General features: G+C 36.6%; 1 protein-coding gene and 1 pseudogene across 6 annotated transcripts in view; one reads left to right on the top strand and one right to left on the bottom strand.

Moving 5' to 3' along the window:
- GRIK2 (glutamate ionotropic receptor kainate type subunit 2) overlaps nucleotides 1-19,670 on the top strand; it is a 670,394-nt gene that overhangs the window by 442,288 nt on the left and 208,436 nt on the right. For all 6 annotated transcript variants that reach the window (XM_086707502.1, XM_086707501.1, XM_086707504.1 and 3 more), the window contains exon 11: nucleotides 6,546-6,752. In XM_086707502.1, the coding sequence (XP_086563628.1) occupies nucleotides 6,546-6,752 (207 nt within the window). The remainder of the gene's footprint in view (nucleotides 1-6,545; nucleotides 6,753-19,670) is intronic.
- Nucleotides 99-967, bottom strand: LOC112862164 (small ribosomal subunit protein eS1 pseudogene; annotated as a pseudogene).

Consider the following 19,670-nt stretch of genomic DNA (forward strand, 5'->3'; position numbering starts at 1 on the left):
AAGAAACTTAAAAAAATAATTAAAAAATGTGTTCTTACTTGGAAAGGAGGTCATTCGTGATGAATGAATTTTTTGGATTATACATTTACTACTTTTTTTTCACAAATAAGATTTTTTATTTGTCACCATTAAATGTTTGAATTGTAAAAGATTCTTGGACTGGTGCTCATATCCATCAGCTCGTTCAACTTTAGCACCGGTCTCATCCCCAGTAGCTTTTCCAGAACTACTACCTTCACCATGAAGCTCCATGAGCTTTCTCAATTTAAACTTGGGCTTCTTCAGCATTTTTACTTTTCTAATGAAGACATCATTAGATATCCTTAGACATCATTAGATAAATAGACTCATAAGCCTTCTCTATGTCTTTTCCGATGCTGTCTGGAATCAATTTACTGACAACTTCTTTCAAGTCATTTGTCTGCACCTCTTGGGTCATGATTTTCATCATCTCTTTCCGAATTTGGTGGATCTGTTGGTGCTGAGCATAAGAGGTCTTCTGAATCTGATTGTTGCGTTTTTTAGTAAAACTGACACAAAAGAGAGGAAGCAAATACCCATCGGTAGTCTTGACATCAACGTGAGCTTCAATCATGGTCTGCCATTTTTTAACCATGGAGCACATTTTGTCCTGGGTAAGATCCATGCCATGGAAATTAGGCAGTTTTTGCCCTGAACATCTTCAGTAATTAGCTTGAATTTCCTAAATGCAATTTCATTATTCTGCAGATCAGCAAGGCTTACTTCAAACACACGACCCTTAAGGCCATCAGATGTGATTTTGGTTCCTTGAGTTCTTGTGACTAGTGTTTTCCAGTATTTCTTATATTAGACATTGCTGGTGCTTTTACATCATACCAATCTTTCTTTGAAAATGGATCAACCACTTTCTTCTTGGCTCCCTTTTTGCCGCCATTCATAAGGAGCTTGTTCTTGCCTACTGCCATGGTGCTGCTCAGGGAGTGAAAAGGGCTATATTTACTACTTTTCTGCAATGTTGTTTTGATTGCATTGTTCAATTAGTAAATGTATTACCATTTTGCATACATTACATTAACCTAGCGGCTAATCTCAGTGATTGAAAAAATAATAAAGTCATACAATATATATTAAGTTATCTAATGAGCTGTGTGCAAATTATGCATTCAAATTGAGTTTGGAAATTATCATTAGAAGTCATTTAATATAGAAAGTACACTGTGGAGGCAAATATTCCAATAATCTGACTCTCTAGTTTGTATGCTGGCTATTGATCTTGGCAAAAGCACTCTTGCCATCAGTTTCTTCATTTGTAAAATAGAAATAATAATATTATGGACTTATGGTTATAATGAGAAATAAATAAGTTTATCCAAGGGTAGCACCCAGAACAGTGTCTGCTACAAAGTATAGGTGTTGGAAAATATTAGATAGTTCTATTATTTAGTGTATGGATCTTAACAAATCATCAATATTTTGAGAGTTTTAAATTAAAAAAAAACATTTATTTATAAATCAAAAACTGAATGAAATTAAAATATTAATTCAATAGAATTAATGTATTGTACCCACATGCTTCTTTTGATTCCCATTCTACCAGTCCCAAATTCTCAGGCTGTCCCATCTTCTGCAGAGAAATATGGTATGTTCTTGTCAAATCTCTAACCTTCTGCCCATGGGTTAGGAAACTGAGGATTTGTTACCACCATACCTGAAACTCATAGGAGAATTTCCCTGTCTTATAATTTTTTCTTTCAAGTTCAAGTTCCTTTGGCTTTGACAGTTGACCAGAGCAATCCATTTACATTCTGTTCAGTATGGAAGTCATTTTACTTGTTTTCTGCTATGTACCCGATGATGTTTGGTCTTTTTGATGCAAATTTAAGTAATTATCATGCCATATAAGTTGCTTAACTCTAGTTCAGAAGATAAATGTGTATATATGTGTATGTGTGTATGTATAATATAATATATATATACATATACATATATATATTATATTATATATTCCAAGGTAAAAGGGGCATTTAAATTGTCATCCATAGAAACGTTTTATCTAACTTAGAAGACTAGCATGCCACTAAGAGTAGAAAGGAGGGGCGCCTGGGTAACTCAGTCGGTTGAGCGTCCAACTTCAGCTCAGGTCATGATCTCATGGTTCATGAGTTTGAGCCCTGCATTGGGCTCTGTGCTGACAGCTCAGAGCCTGGAGCCTGCTTCAGATTCTGTGTCCCACCCCCTCTCCTCTGCCCCACCTCTGCTTGTGCTCTGTCTCTCTCTGTCTTTCAAAAATGAATAAACAAAAAAAAATTAAAAAAAGAAGAGTAGAGAGGAAAAATGGGTATGATAGTCACAGGGGTGGAAGAAGACTGTATTTGTCACATTTGTAGTATTCTCTGTGCCCCTGGAGAATAGATTTTATATGTGATCACATAGTACTAAAAATTAGGATCCTTACTGTCCTTTACCTCATGGTAAGCCTAAATATCTAGCTTTGATTTTAGTTACAAATTAATTTCTGTTTCCTATGTGTTTGATCTAATTCCATTTCAAACTCCAGCACATGTAGATTTTCTACAAATGCTCTTATGGTGTAGAAAGCAACATAAAATAATGGGGAAAGTATGTATTTTGGAATTTAGAAAACCTGAGTTCTTAGCTGAGTCCCTTCTTAGCTTTTATCTTTTAGCTATGTGACCTCTCTGAAAAATGACAATTAATAAAATAAGCTAGTAAAATAGTCCTAATACAATAGTTCTACTAGTAATTAAAATACCCTAACCAGTAAAATAGTTTACATATTAAAATAGTTCTAATAGGGGCGCCTGGGTGGTGCAGTCGGTTAAGCGTCCGACTTCAGCCAGGTCACGATCTCGCGGTCCGTGAGTTCGAGCCCCACGTCGGGCTCTGGGCTGATGGCTCAGAGCCTGGAGCCTGTTTCCGATTCTGTGTCTCCCTCTCTCTCTGCCCCTCCCCCGTTCATGCTCTGTCTCTCTCTGTCCCAAAAATAAAGAAACGTTGAAAAAAAAATTAACAAAAAATAAAATAAAATAAAATAAAATAAATAAATAAATAAAATAGTTCTAATAAAACTCCATTGAAGTATATGAAAAGATGTTCACTATCATATGTCCTTAGGGAATTTTGAATTAAAGCAGCAGTGAAAAACCAATACATACCTATTAGAATGGCCAAAAGCCAGAGCACTGGATATTGAAGAAATGGGCAAAAGATATGAAAAGACATTTCTAGAAAGAAGATATCCAGATGACTAACAGACACATGAAAATATGCTCAACATCACTCATTGTCGGGAAAAAACAAATCAAAGCCACAATGAGATACCACCTCACACCTGTCAGAATGGCTAAAATGAACAACTCAGGCAACGATAGATGTTGGCGAGGATGAGAAGAAAGAGGAACCCTTTTGAACTATTGGTGGGAATGCAAACTGGTGCAGCACTCTGGTAAACAGTTTGGAGTTTGCTTAAAAAATTAAAAATAGAACTACCAATGGCCCAGCAATTGCACTTAGTAGGTATTTATCCAAAGATATACGAGTGCTGATTCGAACTGGCACATGCACCCCAATGTTTACAACAGCACTGTTGACAATAGCCAAAGTATGGATGGAGCCCAAATGTCCATCAACTGATAAATATAATGGAATATCACTCGGCAATAAAAAAGAAGGAATTTTGCCATTTGCAACAACGTGGGTGGAACTAGAGTATATCATGCTAAGCTAAATAGGTCAGAAAAAGATAAATATCATATGATTTCACTCATGTGGAATTTAAGAAACAAAACAGATGAACATAGGGGAAGGGAAGCAAAAAAAGATAAAAACAGAGAAGAAGACAAACCTTAAGATTCTCTGAAATACACAGAACAAACTGAGGGTTGCTGGCGGGGTGTTGGGTGGGGGAATGGGCTAAAAGGGCAAGGGGCATTAAGGAGGACCTTGTTGGGATGAGCACTGGGTATTATATGTAAATAATGAATCACTGAAATCTATTCCTGAAATCATTATTACACTATATGTTAACTAACTTGGATTTACATTAAAAATAAATAAATAAACGAATGCTGTATTTTATGCTTAGTAGCTTGTCTTTATAATTTTAATGGTGTCTTTCACAGAGCAAAAAAAATGTAATTGTCATAAAGTCCAATTTTCACTTTTTTTCTTCTATGATTGTGCATTTTGTGTCAGGTCTAAAGATTTTCTCTTATGCTTTTTAAAATAATTGTTTTTAATGTTTATTTATTTTTGAGAGAGATAGAGCACGAGAGGGGAAGGGCCAGAGAGAGGAGACACAGAATCTGAAGCAGGCTCCAGGCTCCAGGCTCCAGGCTCTGAGCTGTCAGCACAGAGCCAGATGTGGGGCTCAAACTCATAGACTGCAAGATCATGACCTGAGCCAAGTTGGATGCTTAACTGACTGAGCCTCCCAGGCGCCACTCTCCTATGCTTTTATTTTCTAAAAGTTTAATGGCTTTTATATTTAAATATACAAAATTATATATAGTGGATATATATATATATATAGAGAGAGAGAGAGAGATAGAGAGAGAGAGAGAGAGAGAGAGAGGGAGAGAGAGAGCTGAAGGAGAAGCAGTGTTATCAAGATGTGGGTCCGATAAAGCAAAAAGTTGAAGGGAATTCCAAAAATTAGTTACAAATGTGGAACAATGTGCTGATCTCTAAGCAAGAGTTCTTTAGCACAGAGTTCAGTGTGTAGGAGTGTCAGAAGAACAGCACACTGGTCAGGTTGGAGTGTGTATGAAAAGTACAGGGATAAGCCAGGTCAACAGTGATGGGAAGAAAAATGGAATTAGTCTTGTTTCTGAGATGAGTGTGGACAAGAGGACACATTGCTATCATATCTAAAATGCCCTTAGGTGTGATGACCCTCATGGGATGAGTATTGTTCTCCCAGGGTTGGGAGGAGGGTGGTCATCTTTCTAGATGGACTGGCATGGCAGCCTTTTAAGTTTTTCCACTTTGCAGTGTCTTTTTCTGACAGCACCTTCCAGAGGCTTTACCCATAGTCAAATAGAAATAAGTAGTACCGCCAACTGCACTCTGGATACCAGATATCTGGATACAGATACCATGTTCCACCTGCCCCCACGAAAGTATGCTAATGCACGGATTCTCTTAGTACTTAATTAAACATGTGAATTTTTTTTTTTAATTTTTTTTTTCAACGTTTATTTATTTTTGGGACAGAGAGAGACAGAGCATGAACGGGGGAGGGGCAGAGAGAGAGGGAGACACAGAATCGGAAACAGGCTCCAGGCTCTGAGCCATCAGCCCAGAGCCTGACGCGGGGCTCGAACTCACAGACCGCGAGATCGTGACCTGGCTGAAGTCGGACGCTTAACCGACTGCGCCACCCAGGCGCCCCAAACATGTGAATTTTTAACAGGGCCTGTTATTCAGAGCCTTACAGGATTTGGCTTCTCATTCTTTCTACATTTCTGACCTTGTTCAACTAATTCCCTCACTTACTGGATGTGATTCCTGTCACACTGATGGCTGTAGTCCTCTTTCTGGAACACTCCAGTGTCATATTGGCCTTAAGGCTTTTACTTGCTGTATCCTTGACCTGAAGTTCTCTTCTGTCAGATTTTCAAATGACTAGATTCTTTTTCATCTTTTAGTTTCTACTTCATCTCTCATCTCCTCATCAAAGACTTCCAGACATATTTCTCAATTTTGTCTTGTTTTCTCTTATCTTGCCAAGTACCTTGAGGTTGTTCTGTATCCTATTCCCCTATTTTATGTTTTTCTGCCATTTATCAGTATCAGAAATTATGTGTTCTACTTGTTTAGGCATTTATTATTTATTTCCTCATATATATCATGAACTTTATGACTCAGAAATTTCTCTTTTATATAGAGGAGGGCTGGCTCATAGTAGACGCTTCATAAAACATTGTCGGATGAATGTATAAACACTTGATAAATGTTTCTTTTTCTATATTCCAAAGTAAGCTACTATTTCTTTTTCTATAAATAAATATAGTGGTTATGATTTTCATGGTTGTTTGGACAAAATGTGGTAATATATAAAAGTCCATACTACAGTTTTTAACACATAGTAGGCAATTAGGCAGTGGATTTTTTTTTCATTTTTCCATCAATATATCCCACTGAAATAGCACAGTAGATATTGATTAAATGATATAATTCAAACTGGGGTATTGTAATCATGTGAAATGATATCTTACGTATTACATATTTTATGGCATATATCACATTATATACTATCCCTTATATATGATATAAGATATATGATATGGGATATGTGACATATTTTTATTAGATAGTAATGATGAAATTATTATAGTTAAATATTCTCCTTTGAAGCACAAATATTCCAAAAGTAATCTGCCTTCTTAGGTTTTCAAACTATGTGAATTACAATTAGGAAAAAAATAAAATTGTCTGTATTTCTAAATTAATGTGAAATATTCTATCTTCTAAGGAAAGCTTTAATTCTTATAGTTTCATGATTAACTATTATTTCCTACCTTCATGTTTACTGTTTCCAGGAAGAACCCTATGTCTTGTTTAAGAAGTCTGACAAACCTCTCTATGGGAATGATCGATTTGAGGGCTATTGTATTGACCTCCTCAGAGAGTTATCTACAATCCTTGGCTTTACGTATGAAATTAGACTTGTGGAGGATGGGAAATATGGAGCCCAAGATGATGCCAATGGACAGTGGAATGGAATGGTCCGTGAACTGATTGATCACGTAAGCCTTTTTTCTCATTTTTATCATTACCTTTTGTAGATTGCTAAAATATTTACTTTTTAAAAGTTTTTTGATGGTCAAGGGTTAATAATGGCAAAGAGCAGTAATATATTTCAAGTATGTATTTCCTTAAATAATTATCTTCAAAGGATGTCTTATTTTTGCCCTTAAATATAAACAATCTAAGAGGGATGTATGGTTCTATTAGAGAGAGTCATCTGTTTTAAATTCACTAGTATTTAGTGATTTAATATCTTGAAATATTTAGTCCTAATTTGCAAATTATAATGTGGTTTCCCAACAATTTATTTCTTTTTCACTTTTATAATACTGACTTCATAATCAATAGAAGGAATGATGATGCGAACTCTAAATTTTATGATAAAAATTTTCTGGATTAGCATAGGTTACTTCTTATCTTTAGAGATGAGAGAAATCTATATGCAAAAAGAATAGAATAAAGATACTGTGTAAAATAAAGTATTTTAAGTGTATTAATCTGGCGATAGACATTTTATTTATTTATTTATTTAGTTAGTTAGTTAGTTAGTTAGTTAGTTAGTTAGTTAGTTAGTTGAATAAAGCCAGACATTCCTTCTTTGGTCAAGAAAGCATTATTTCATAATTTCTTAGTTGGCAGTGTCGATTAATTCATCTCTTTGAAATAAACTCTTATTTTTTAAAAATAATAATAATAATATTACATTTGGCTTTGTGTTTTTTAACATTTAAGTTTATTTTGACATTTTCCATAATATTAAGGCATGTAATTATTGCCAAATATCTACAAAGTAACAAAATATATTTTGCTTTTAAAAAACCATGAAAACTGTACCCTAAATTAAAGTCCTTACTAATGGAAGTAGCAAAAATAGGCAGTTTTCACAACATTTTGAAGATATTTCATTGCTATTAATTATAAAGTTTATTATCAAGAGTAAAGGAATAAGGGAGATCTGTCTCTATCCCTATCTATCTATCTATCTATCTATCTATCTATCTATCATCTATCTATCAGGGGATGTTAGGGTTTGGTTAGAAGCAGAATAACAAAACAAATAAACAATTATCATTAAACTTATTTTTCTTTAATCTTCAACATATTATTTTAATTATTTGAAATTTACTCAATAAGGTCCTGAGGTTCTAGGCTTAATCAGTTATTTCTAAAAAATTCTGCATAAATGGTCCATTTATATTTTACTTTGTAAAATCTATTAAAGATGATGAAAATGTATATGATTTGGAATCAGATATGAAACCTTAAACTTTATGTTCACTTATATTACTATAGCAGCAACCATCAGAAATCTAATTCAAGCTGGTTTAAGCAAAAATGTTAACTTGTTTGTTTGCATCTTTGTAAAGTCCAGAGGTAGTGTGGCTGGATTTAGAATATCAAGATTTAGTTTCCCTGATATTTTGCCTCAATGTAGTCTTTGTTTCTCTGTATTTGTTTTACTCTTAGACATGTGCCTCTCAACAGATGGCAAGAACAATTGCCACCAACAGTTCTAGATCAACCATCCAGGTAGAAGTAAAACACCTGGACCCTATAATTTAATCAAGGGACCCCAAATTTGGTTTCATTGGCCAGACCAAGGTCATAAACTAGATTCTGAACCAATTATCCCATTCAGAGGAATTGCTATTCTTGGGGTGCCTAGGTAGCTCAGTTGTTTATGCATCCGACTCTTGGTTTTGGCACAGGTCATGATCTCATAGTTTGTGAGTTCGAGCCACACATCAGGCTCCATGCTGACAGTGTGGTGCCTGCTTGGGATTCTCTCTCTCCCTCTCTCTCTGTCCTTCCCCTGCTGTCTCTCTCTCTCTCTCTCTCTCTCTCAAAAATAAATAAACTTAAACATATTTTTTTTAAAAAGGAAAGAAGTGGGGCGCCTGGGTGGTGCAGTCGGTTAAGCGTCCGACTTCAGCCAGGTCACGATCTCGCGGTCCGTGAGTTCGAGCCCCGCGTGGGGCTCTGGGCTGATGGCTCAGAGCCTGGAGCCTGTTTCCGATTCTGTGTCTCCCTCTCTCTCTGCCCCTCCCCCGTTCATGCTCTGTCTCTCTCTGTCCCAAAATAAATAAAAAACGTTGAAAAAAAATAAAAAAAAAATAAAAAGGAAAGAAGTGCTATTCTCATTGGATAGCTTGGAGGCAATATATTCACACAAGAAATTAGGAGGTGGGGTGAATCCCTTTTAAAACCACATAGATTTAGATTTGAGGAACTGTGAATTTTTAAAGGAAAATTAGGGTGTTTATCCAGGAAGAAAGTAGAATGGATCCTGCACATACCAATACAAATGTATATCCAGCAACAAACCTTTGCATACGTAGCCTATTTTTTTTTTCAAAGAAATTAAAAGTAGAAAATGAAGGTTAGGAAATAATGATTTAGATCTATGGCATAAAAGAGGATGGCACCCAAAATGAAGGAATAGTAAGGGGAATTCTATCAGTTGATATTTGTTTCTCAAGAAAATTATTTGTAGGGGCGCCTGGGTGGCGCAGTCGGTTAAGCGTCCGACTTCAGCCAGGTCACGATCTCGCGGTCCATGAGTTCGAGCCCCGCGTCGGGCTCTGGGCTGATGGCTCGGAGCCTGGAGCCTGTTTCCGATTCTGTGTCTCCCTCTCTATCTGCCCCTCCCCCGTTCATGCTCTGTCTCTCTCTGTCCCAAAATAAATAAAAAACGTTGAAAAAAAAATTAAAAAAAAAAAAAGAAAAAAAAAAGAAAATTATTTGTAGTATTGGATTGAGACCACTGATGAGGGCTTCAAGTTACTGAATCATTTTATTCTTCTTAGTGCCATATCTTTCACTTCACCTTTTATTTTTCCTTTAGTAGAGTACTATTCTGTCCTAGTATCCACTTTCTTGGTGCCTTCCTCATGTTTCATATTGCCAACCAAGCCTTGGTTATTAATATTTAGCATGAGTCATATTAAACTAGAATGATGATTATAGTCAATATATTTTTCTTTGTACAACCTCACCCTGGTTTGCATATTTATGAATATGCTAATTTCAACACAAAGTAGTAACTCTTCCTGATAATCAGATAAATATCCTAAACTGCTTGCTCTCCTTGCTTTCTTTGGATAAGCTTATCTTCTCTCATAGCTTGATTACCATGCTCAAACTGAAATTTCACCATTCTGCATCTTTAGGCGTGAGCCTTAGATGCATATATCAACCTACCTCTGTTATATTTTTTGCTTAAATATTTCATAAGCATCTCAAAGATAGAATATTCCAGACTGAATTTATTGTTTATATTTCTTAAACCTTTTCTTTCTGAAGAATTTCTTATATCAGTACATGGAGTGATGATTCAATAGGTTCCCTAAGCCAAAATTTAGTAGTCATTTTTGGATTATTTCTCACTCCATCATGTTTTGTTGAGTGTGGTCCTTAAATAATTTTTTTAATCATTATTTATTTTTGAGAGAGACAGAGACAGAGTGTGAATGGGGGAGGGACAGAGAGAGAGGGAGACACAGAATCTGAAGCAGGCTCCAGGCTCTGACCTTGTCAGCACAGAGAAGGACACGGGGCTCAAACTCACAAACCATGAGGTCATGACCTGAGCGAAAGTCAGATACTTAACTGACTGAGCCACCTAGGGCCCCTGTCCTTAAATAATTTTGAAACCTGCTCACTTATCTCCATCTCCACTGTTACCTGGAATAATATCCCAATATGAGGATCTTTCCTTTCTAATACATTATCTGTATATATATATCCATTATCTATCTATCTATCATCTGTCATCTATCTATCTATCTATATATCTATCTATCTATCATCTATATCATTCAGCTACGATGTCGTTTCAGAAGAAGAAATCTGATCACGCTTTTCTCGCACATAAAATCTATCAGTAGTTTCCATTGTCCTAACAATAAAGCACCGACTATATAATATATTTATAATACTTCCACATTTGGTTGTTGTCTATCTGTTATGGAAATCTTCTTTTTACCCTCCAGATGTACTCTCAGCTCTTCTCCACCATGCTTTCTGTATTGGGAGGTTGTCTTACATGGAGTAAATCAACAGGGCTCCCAGTAAGAGATCCAAGGGAAGGAGGAGAGTGAGGTCAGAATATTTATTTCCCTCCTTGCTCCCTGAGATGTTGGCTTGAGCTGACTGTGTGCCTACAAGGAATGCCAGTTTCTTATTATGAGGCCTGATCTATACAAATCTATCTCCTGTTCTCAGTTCCAATTTACACCCTACATAGGTTTGTTTCTCCAGATCTCAGGATGGTTACAGCTTAGGTGCTATTAGCCTTGGGTTCCTGCACCATCCCTTAAAACTTCCCAACACTGGGGGTCCTTGAAATATGTTCCATACACCTGCAGATCAATTTCACTTGCAAACTTGTTAGAAATGCAAATTTTCAGGCCCTAACCTAGAACTACTAGATCTATAACTCTGGGGTGGAGCCCAGCAATCTTTCTTTCCGCAAGCCCTAATGGTGATTCTGATGTTCGCTGAAATTTGAGAATCAATATTCTACCCTCCACCCGGACTTGTGTAATTAATTTTTCTCTTTGTAAACAAATCCTATTCAGTTATCATTTGAGTGTGCCATCTGTTTTCTGTTGAGAAGCTAACTGGTACACCTCTCTATATTTCATCTATTTTGTCCTCTCCAACCAAACCCAGGTGGACTTTTTTCAGCCTTGTTCTCTTTTAAAGCTTTTAGGCTAGTTCTCTGACTGTACCACTCTCTTCAACCTCCACCCAAATCAGCTCATCTGAATTACTTCTACTTAACTTCAGATATACTTGTCCAGTGATGCTTCCCCACCCCACCCCAGGAAGCCCACCTGCTATGAGCTTCCACACTACCCTTCTTGCATAACATCTGTCACACTTTAATTACCAGCTTAATATTTGTCATATTTATTTGTATGTATGTTGTATGGTAGTTATGAAATCAATCAAGACTATTTCAGGTACAAGTGTCAGAAACATGGCTAAAAATAGCTTACACAGATATACTTTAAAAAATATCTCATATTACTAAAAAAGTCCTATGGTGGTTCTCATTTCAAGTATAATTGGATTCAGGGTCTTAAAGTATGTCATTAATGTCTGACACATCCTTTGCTGCCTTTTTGTCTCTTGGCTTTACTCTCCTCTGTAGTTTTTATTCTTAAGTACTTTCTTTCCAGATGGTGACAAAGGCGACCCAAGGTGGCTCTAGACCAATGGTTATCAACTGGAAGGATAACCCAAGAGTCTTTTCCCAAGAGACTTTTGGCCATGTTGAGAGACATTATTTATTGTCTTGACTTAAGGAGGTGGGGGAGATGTTGCTACCGGCATCTGAGGATAGAGGCCAGTGGTGCTAACCTCTAAACAATGTGCAAGATAGCCCCTCCCCTCCAAAAAAAAAAAAAAAAAAAAAGAATTATTTGCTCCAAATATCAGTCTTACTGAAGTTAAGAAACTTTGTTCTAGGCTTACCTGGTTCTTAGGGATCTCCTTTTGAAAGAGATAGAGGTCTTCTTTTGCCAAAGTTTCAGCAAAATCCATGGTGGAGGATTGGGGTAGATGGAGGGGTATCGGCTGGATTAAGTTGGACCATGTGCTCATCTGTGAACTAATCCAAAAGGCTACGATTGGGAAGGCAGTAGTTGGAATAGCCAGACCTGGGTTATGTGTCCATACCATACCCTTATCTATTGGATAGAATCTGAATTATGCCACTTATTTGTATATGAACTTGGATGCAGAGGCAACTAATATTTATTTTATACCAACTATGTGCCAGTCCATTTTTGAGCGTTTTGTTGTTGTTGTTGTTGTTGCTGTTGTTTGTTTGTTTTAGGTTTGACTAGGTTAAGTAGAATGGAGATAGCTATCAAGAGGTTATATTTATGCAAGTATTGTGAGGAAGAAATACAATTAAAAATAAAATCTTTTTCCAACCCCAAAAATCTTTCCATAAAAGTAGATGAAAAATAAAATAATTTTATTAATGAATAGGCATTAAATCAGAATCAGATGCACATCACAGTCAATTCACTTAGAGATTACAAAGGCAGAAAGCAATCTCACCCTTTTTTATAGTCAGGAAGGCACAACCCATTGTATACATATTCTCAATATAAATAATAACTGGTCCTCAAGTAAGAAGGCTTGGAGCACCATTTATCACACATAGTTCCTCCTAGATTTATTTGGAAACTGGGGTGACCATCTGTGTTAGCTAATTGGTTTTATTCCATAGAAAAATACACTTCGCAGGTCTTTATGAGAAAGGTGGTTTTTAGGCTCCCACCCACCTAAGTTAGGCTTCTACTTTCCCATGGAAATTTGGAAATAGGGTGTTATCTTCCCTGGTGATTACATTTCAAAGAGATACTTCCCAGATCCTTGGGAAAGGCATTGGTGAGTCATAAAGATGACAAGAGGCTTAATTGGCCTTTTAATATGTATTTAAGATAAATAAATAAATAAATATATATTTGTATATATATATAAAATCTTATGGCTAATAATGTGTGTGTGTGTGTGTGTGTGTGTGTGTGTGTGTGTGTGTGTGTAAAAGAGAGAAAGAAGTCACAAGTTTTCTAAAGTAAATGTTCTAGGAAAAGGGGAAGAGATTGATTCCTTTATTTTCAACAAGGAGAACTGACCTCCTGTGTTTAATTTGTATTTGCCCTTACAGTTGCAGGTCTTTGTTATTCTAGTAAAGCTGGTTTTAGCACCTTCTCCCTCTGTCCTTTTGAGGGTTTGGTATGATCTCTCAAATCTATTATGATCTAACCAGGGATGAATCTTGGTGATGCAATATGAAGATACAACCCCAGAAAGATATTAAGAGAAAGTGGCTCCCTGAGGCAGTTAGTCCTTGAAAAGTGACAAGCTTTCCTGCTGAAAGCACCTTCCTCTTCCATCATCTCTACAGCAGGGCTGTACAACATGGGGTACTAGTAAGTCCTTGGTAAGACAGATGTGGAATAAAATCCTAATTCTTCTGCTGTGTAGTTTGATGTTTTATGCACATTGCCTTAAACTCTTTGAGTCTTAGTTTTTGCAAAAGTAATAGAAATAATATCATATTAATCATTAGGAAGATACACATAAATTCTCTGATGCAGTACCTGACTTATAGTAGATAAGCAGTAGAAGTACAACTAATAAGTACAAAATTTGCATTATTCTTTCTACTATATTGTTAATGAGTATTCTTATTGAGGACTAAGAAGTAAAAATTGGAGACACTATTACAGTGTAAAAAATGTAGGAATTATAGTTGCTACTGATATTAATTTTGAATCAGAGTCAGTAATATTGGCATTAAGTTTTAATAGTAAAATTTATTAATTTGAACATTGGTATTCAAATATCTTATTACTTTTCTACCTAACTGATCTATGTCTTGGTGGTTTTATATTAGAATTAAACATGGGGAAGAATTAATAGAGAGTCAAATTCAGTGTGAGATTAGCAATAGGCAAGATAAGTGGGGGAGGATGATGTTTCGGCAAAGTAGGGACATCCGATTAAAAAATTACTATTTAATATTTTTTTAAAGATAAAGTAATCATTGTAAGAAAAGTCAAAACATGTTTGGACCTCCCTGTATTTATTTTATGGTTTGGTAGTGTGTCAAGTTTGAATTCTATTAAAACTGAAAGTGAAGGGATATATTTTCCTTGCTTAAATCCTTTGAAATCTCAACCTGCCACTTCTTAAATACACTTTTAAAGGTTTTTTTCTTAATGTTTATTTATTTTTGAGAGAGAGAGTGCATGCGAGAGAGGGAATATTTATCGAAATAATGACACAAATGTTCAACAGTGTTCCACAACAAATGTCAAACTCAAGCACCCTGCTTGAGAGAGAGAGAGAGAGAGAGAGAGGGAGAGAGAGAGAGCAGGGAAGGAGTGGAGAGAGAGGGACAGAGGATCTGAAGCGGGCTCTGTGCTGACAGCCCAGAGTCTGATGCAGGGCTTTAACTCAGGAACCATGAGATCATGACCTGAGCCTAAGTCAGATGCTTAACTGATTGAGCTACCCAGGTGCCCCTCTTAAATACATGTTTAAACTAAAAATTGCTCAGAAACAAATTATTTGGTAAATTAAAAAAAAATGTTAATGGTATATGTCCTACCACAGAGGAAGTAGAGCAGCAATCTAGGCAGTTTTCCCTTTACGTAGGTAACCTTCTTAAAAAAATTAATGTTTATTTATTTGAGAGAGAGAGAGAGAGAGAGAGAGAGAGAGAGAGAGAGAGCGTGTGAGTGCAAGTGGGGGAGAGGCAAAGAGAGAGGGAGACACAGAATCTGAAACAGGCTCCAGGCTCTGAGCTGTCAGCACAGAGCTCGACATGGGGCTCGAACTCATGAACCCGTGAGATCATGACCTGAGCCTAAGTTGGTCATATAACCTACTGATCCACCCAGGCACCCCAGATGACCTGCTTTTTTTTTGTAACATCTTAATTCTAAGAGGTCTTTCCCTCAGGCTGTCTAGTGAGTTATGATTAGTGTCATGGGCCATTCTATTTGAAGTTTGTTGGGCAGCTATAAAAGTTGATTTAAAAAAATTTTTTTTTTACTGTTTATTTATTTTTGAGACAGAGAGAGGCAAAGCATGAACGGGGGAGGGTCAGAGACAGAGGGAGACACAGAATCTGAAGCAGGCTCCAGGTTCCTAGCTGTCAGCACAGAGCCCGAAGCAGGGCTCGAACTCACAGACCGTGAGATCATGACCTGAGCCGAAGTCAGACACTTAACTGACTGAGCCACCCAGGCGCCCCCAAAAGTTGATATTTTTTTGTGAGTCATCACACTAAAATCTAAATCAGGACACTATTTCTTCTTATCAATTCACTGCATCTGAAGTATACTAGGTAGTATTTATTGGCTTCAAATATGCTGAAAATAGTTGGGAGATACAACACAATTGCAGAAAGTGGTCAGCATTAAAGAATATTTATTGAAAAAATGACACAAATGTTCAACAGTGTTCCACAACAAATGTTAAACTCAAGCACCATGCTCTTTAGAGAAATTGCTACATATTTTCCAAATTCTTTTATTTTTATGTTGCCTTCCCAAGGCCCCAGTGAAAGTTTCTGTTCAAGGGCCAAGTAAAGAAATACACAGTGACATCTTTTTCTCTTGAAAGTAAAGCATTGTAACTTTTTGTATAGTACTTTATGAAGCATTTTATCAAGTTTTTCATTCTTAAAACCAAATTTAGCTATTCAGCTATTACTGGTGGGAGTCTCTGTTCTGTGAACGGAGATCTCAGTTCTAGGTTTTCCTACAGAACATTTACCTGAGGATCTGCGCTCAAATAAAGACAGCCAGGAGGAAAGTAGCAAGCACAAAGCCATTTATTAAGGACAGTACACCCTCATGATAGTAGAGGGGGCAGGCCTGGAGAGGCCAGCTGCACTGGGGTTAAGAGTGTCTTTTCTTTATAATGTTTGCTTAGCTTATGGGTCATAGCTGGTGAGGAGTCTCTGGGGTTATTTCCAGTCATTTAAGTGACTCCTTCTAATGGTCAGGAGGGGTAGTTTTTGGCCCTACAGGGTTCTTACTGGAACTGTCATAGCCATCTTTCCCCACTGCTGTGGGGTGGGGTGTCAAAACCCCAGTGTAAATATATTATAATGAAGCTATAGTTTACCCTGGGGCCCAGGTTGAAGAGGAGAGCACATGTTGTGCACCTGTGGCTCCTGGTCTGTCAGCCCCACGGTGTTGGAAGCCACAATGCCAGGATGTTGAAAGCTATAAGTCAGGATATTGTGCCCTTAGGTTTCTAATGGTAACGTATTTATCACCACCCTTGTCTCCAGCTCATGTTTACCTAACTGCCTACTCTATAAGCGCCTGACTTAGTAGTGGGGAGTACACAGAATCTTGCTAATGCAACCATGTTATTAAGCTAGGCATAAATTTTACTTGTAGCTTTGGGTGGTGTATTCTTTATGGCTAATAACTCATTTACGGGCTCATGGGACTACTGTTGTGAGTATGTTATTCATAAAGCCAACTAGAGTTATTCATAAGCATGAGGGAAAACACCTAAGCTGCAATAAGCCAGCAGCACATGTTATTATGGGACTACTTAAAGGAGACAAGGGCAGTTAAATTACATTCAAATCTCTGGTGATGTTTGCCTTGGCAGTGGAAACTTCAGGAGAATTTATACTTGTAAACATACATAAATTAATACAGTAGTATGCAAAGTCTGTGTATGTCCAGGTCAAAAATAGACCACAGATCACAGACACTCCTTGTTACTTGAAATTCTTTGCCTTTTCATCCTTCCCACAGAATACACCCCATCTTGAGGCAAATTTCAGCACACTCTTAAACCAGTGGTCTTCTGGGCCTTTCCTGACTTAGTGCCTTAATGCTGATAAAATGTTTGAGGGGGGGCGCCTGGGTGGTGCAGTCGGTTAAGCGTCCGACTTCAGCCAGGTCATGATCTCGCGGTCCGTGAGTTCGAGCCCCGCGTCAGGCTCTGGGCTGATGGCTCAGAGCCTGGAGCCTGTTTCCGATTCTGTGTCTCCCTCTCTCTCTGCCCCTCCCCCATTCATGCTCTGTCTCTCTCTGTCCCAAAAATAAATAAACGTTGAAAAAAAAATTAAAAAAAAAATGTTTGAGGGAATATTACATCTGCAAATCCACAATTACTTCTTACCTGGGCAAATTTGGGAATTTGGGTTCTATTTTTTATAATTATAGCTGAAAAATCAGAGGTTTTTAAAGTCATATTCTCATTCCCTTTACCTCATTAGAATTGTGTAGATTAGAGTATTAGACTATTAGAGGTGTGTGTGAAAAAAAAAAGCAGGGGGAGCGCTATGTGGCTCAGTCAGCTGAGAGGCTGACTCTCGGTTTTAGCTCAGGTCATGATCCCAGGGTTGTGGGATTGAGCCCTACATGGGGCTCCACATTGACTGTGGAGTCTGTTTAAGATTCTCCTCTCTCCCTCTGCCTCCTCACCCCCCTCCCCAACTCTCTCTCTCTCAAAAAAAGTGTGTATGCTTTTTTCTAAGTAACATTTAAAACCTAGATCTTTTAGAGGTGCCAACTACTTTTAGAAAGTTACGACTTCTCTGTGCATAAAGAGACTTATGTCTTAATATCATTAACCATTTATTGTTGGTAAGAGAGTGTATTGGTCAATAAAACCTTTTCCTTTTCTTTTTGATGAAGATCCTTTGTATAACTTCAGATGCTGTAGAAATTTTAAAGATAAACAAGCCTGATCATTTGATAGATATCTTAAAAAACAGTGAGAAATTCTGTTTCAGTGTATCAAACAACTATGGCAAAGAGGGAAGTCTATTGGGATCTAATTCACTCTTATTTTACATTACTTTTAAGAAGACCCACGATGCTATGGATTTCTAGCTGCATGAATGCTTCCCAGCATGCTGTCTTAGCAATGCAATTGGTATTTAACATTATCAAACCTTTTATGATTCATAAATGAGCCTAACAGGACCTTACTATACTCTGCTTTTGCCTCCTGATTGCTCTTTTATTATATTCTAGGAAGGAAATCAAGTATTTGTTTTTCAGGGAACTTAAAGAGGCTCCAGGTATTATCACAAAAAATTGAAAGGCTAAGTCAAAAAACGGTTTTAAATACATGGGGATTGACTTACACTGTAGCTTTGAGTTTTGATAGTGTGTTGTCTCAATTTTGCACTCTGGTGGAAGCATTCTAGTATTTTCAGGCAAAAAAATTGAAGAGTAGTAATACTATTGTCACTTTTTTAATTTTAGGAAAAATAACTAAAAAATAGATGTGCAAATTTATTTATAATTTCCCATGACCCAAAAGTGATGACTGTTAGCAGGTTTGTTTCCTTTGCTTTAAGTTTTTCTCTTTTAATATATGACATTGCATATGATGAAGTCCCTTAGTTACCATAAAAATTCTCAATTTAGTAATTTTCCAAGTCAAGCACAAAAGATAGAATATCATTTCCTTCATTCCTCTCCAAATGTAACCACTATCTTAAGTTTGGTATTTTTCTCGTCCATTGTATGTAAATCACTCAATAGTACTCTATGATAGGAATGTGCCATTTTTATTTAATTAGTCCTCTACTGAGAGACATTGAAGTTATTTCCAGTGTTATGTTAACAAAAACCAATGCTGTTATGAAGCTCCAGTCTTATCTTATCTCCTAGAGCACCTATGTAAGACCTTCTCAAAAGGGTCTGCTGAGAAAGGAATTGTTCAGTGTTCATATATGTTTCCAATTTCATAAGATATTGAAAATACTGTTCTCCAGATTATTTTATTAATATACATTTCCACCCATAGTATAGTTTCTGTTTGTCTGCAAAATTACTAACTTGAGGTTCTCACTATTTGAATTCGGTTAATCTTCATGCTAATGAAATCTCATTGCTTTAATTTGCAATTCCCTGATTGTTAGCCTCTTTGTCCTCCCGGAACATTTATAGATGAGTTTCTCCTCTGAATTTCCCATTTGCTTCCTTTGACTTATGATTGATACATAGTAATTTGTTATATTTTCTGAATAATAATAATGTAAATATTTATCCCAGTTAGGACTTTATTTTTTAATTTGTTTAAAGTGTGTGTGCCTGTGTTTTCGTATTGAAGTTTTGAAGTTTGAGTTTCTTGAATTTATTAATTTTTCCTATGGCTTGTGATGTTTTTGTGCATGTTGGAAAAATTCTTCCTTAACTGAAGCTCATGAAAATATTTTCCTATTATTTAAAAGGCTAAGATTTTTGTCTTTCAAATATAGCTCTTTTGCCCACCTACAATTTGTTTATTATGCCCACATACATGTGTTGGACTTCAACTTAAATAAAAGTCTCAATTCCTTCTGTTCCTTTCATGAAGACCCCAAATACTCTAAGCTACAACATATTTGGTAATAATTT

Source organism: Puma concolor, chromosome B2 (assembly GCF_028749965.1).
Source record: "Puma concolor isolate L17-30 chromosome B2, mPumCon1.1.hap2, whole genome shotgun sequence".
In the NCBI taxonomy this organism is placed as follows: domain Eukaryota; kingdom Metazoa; phylum Chordata; class Mammalia; order Carnivora; family Felidae; genus Puma; species Puma concolor.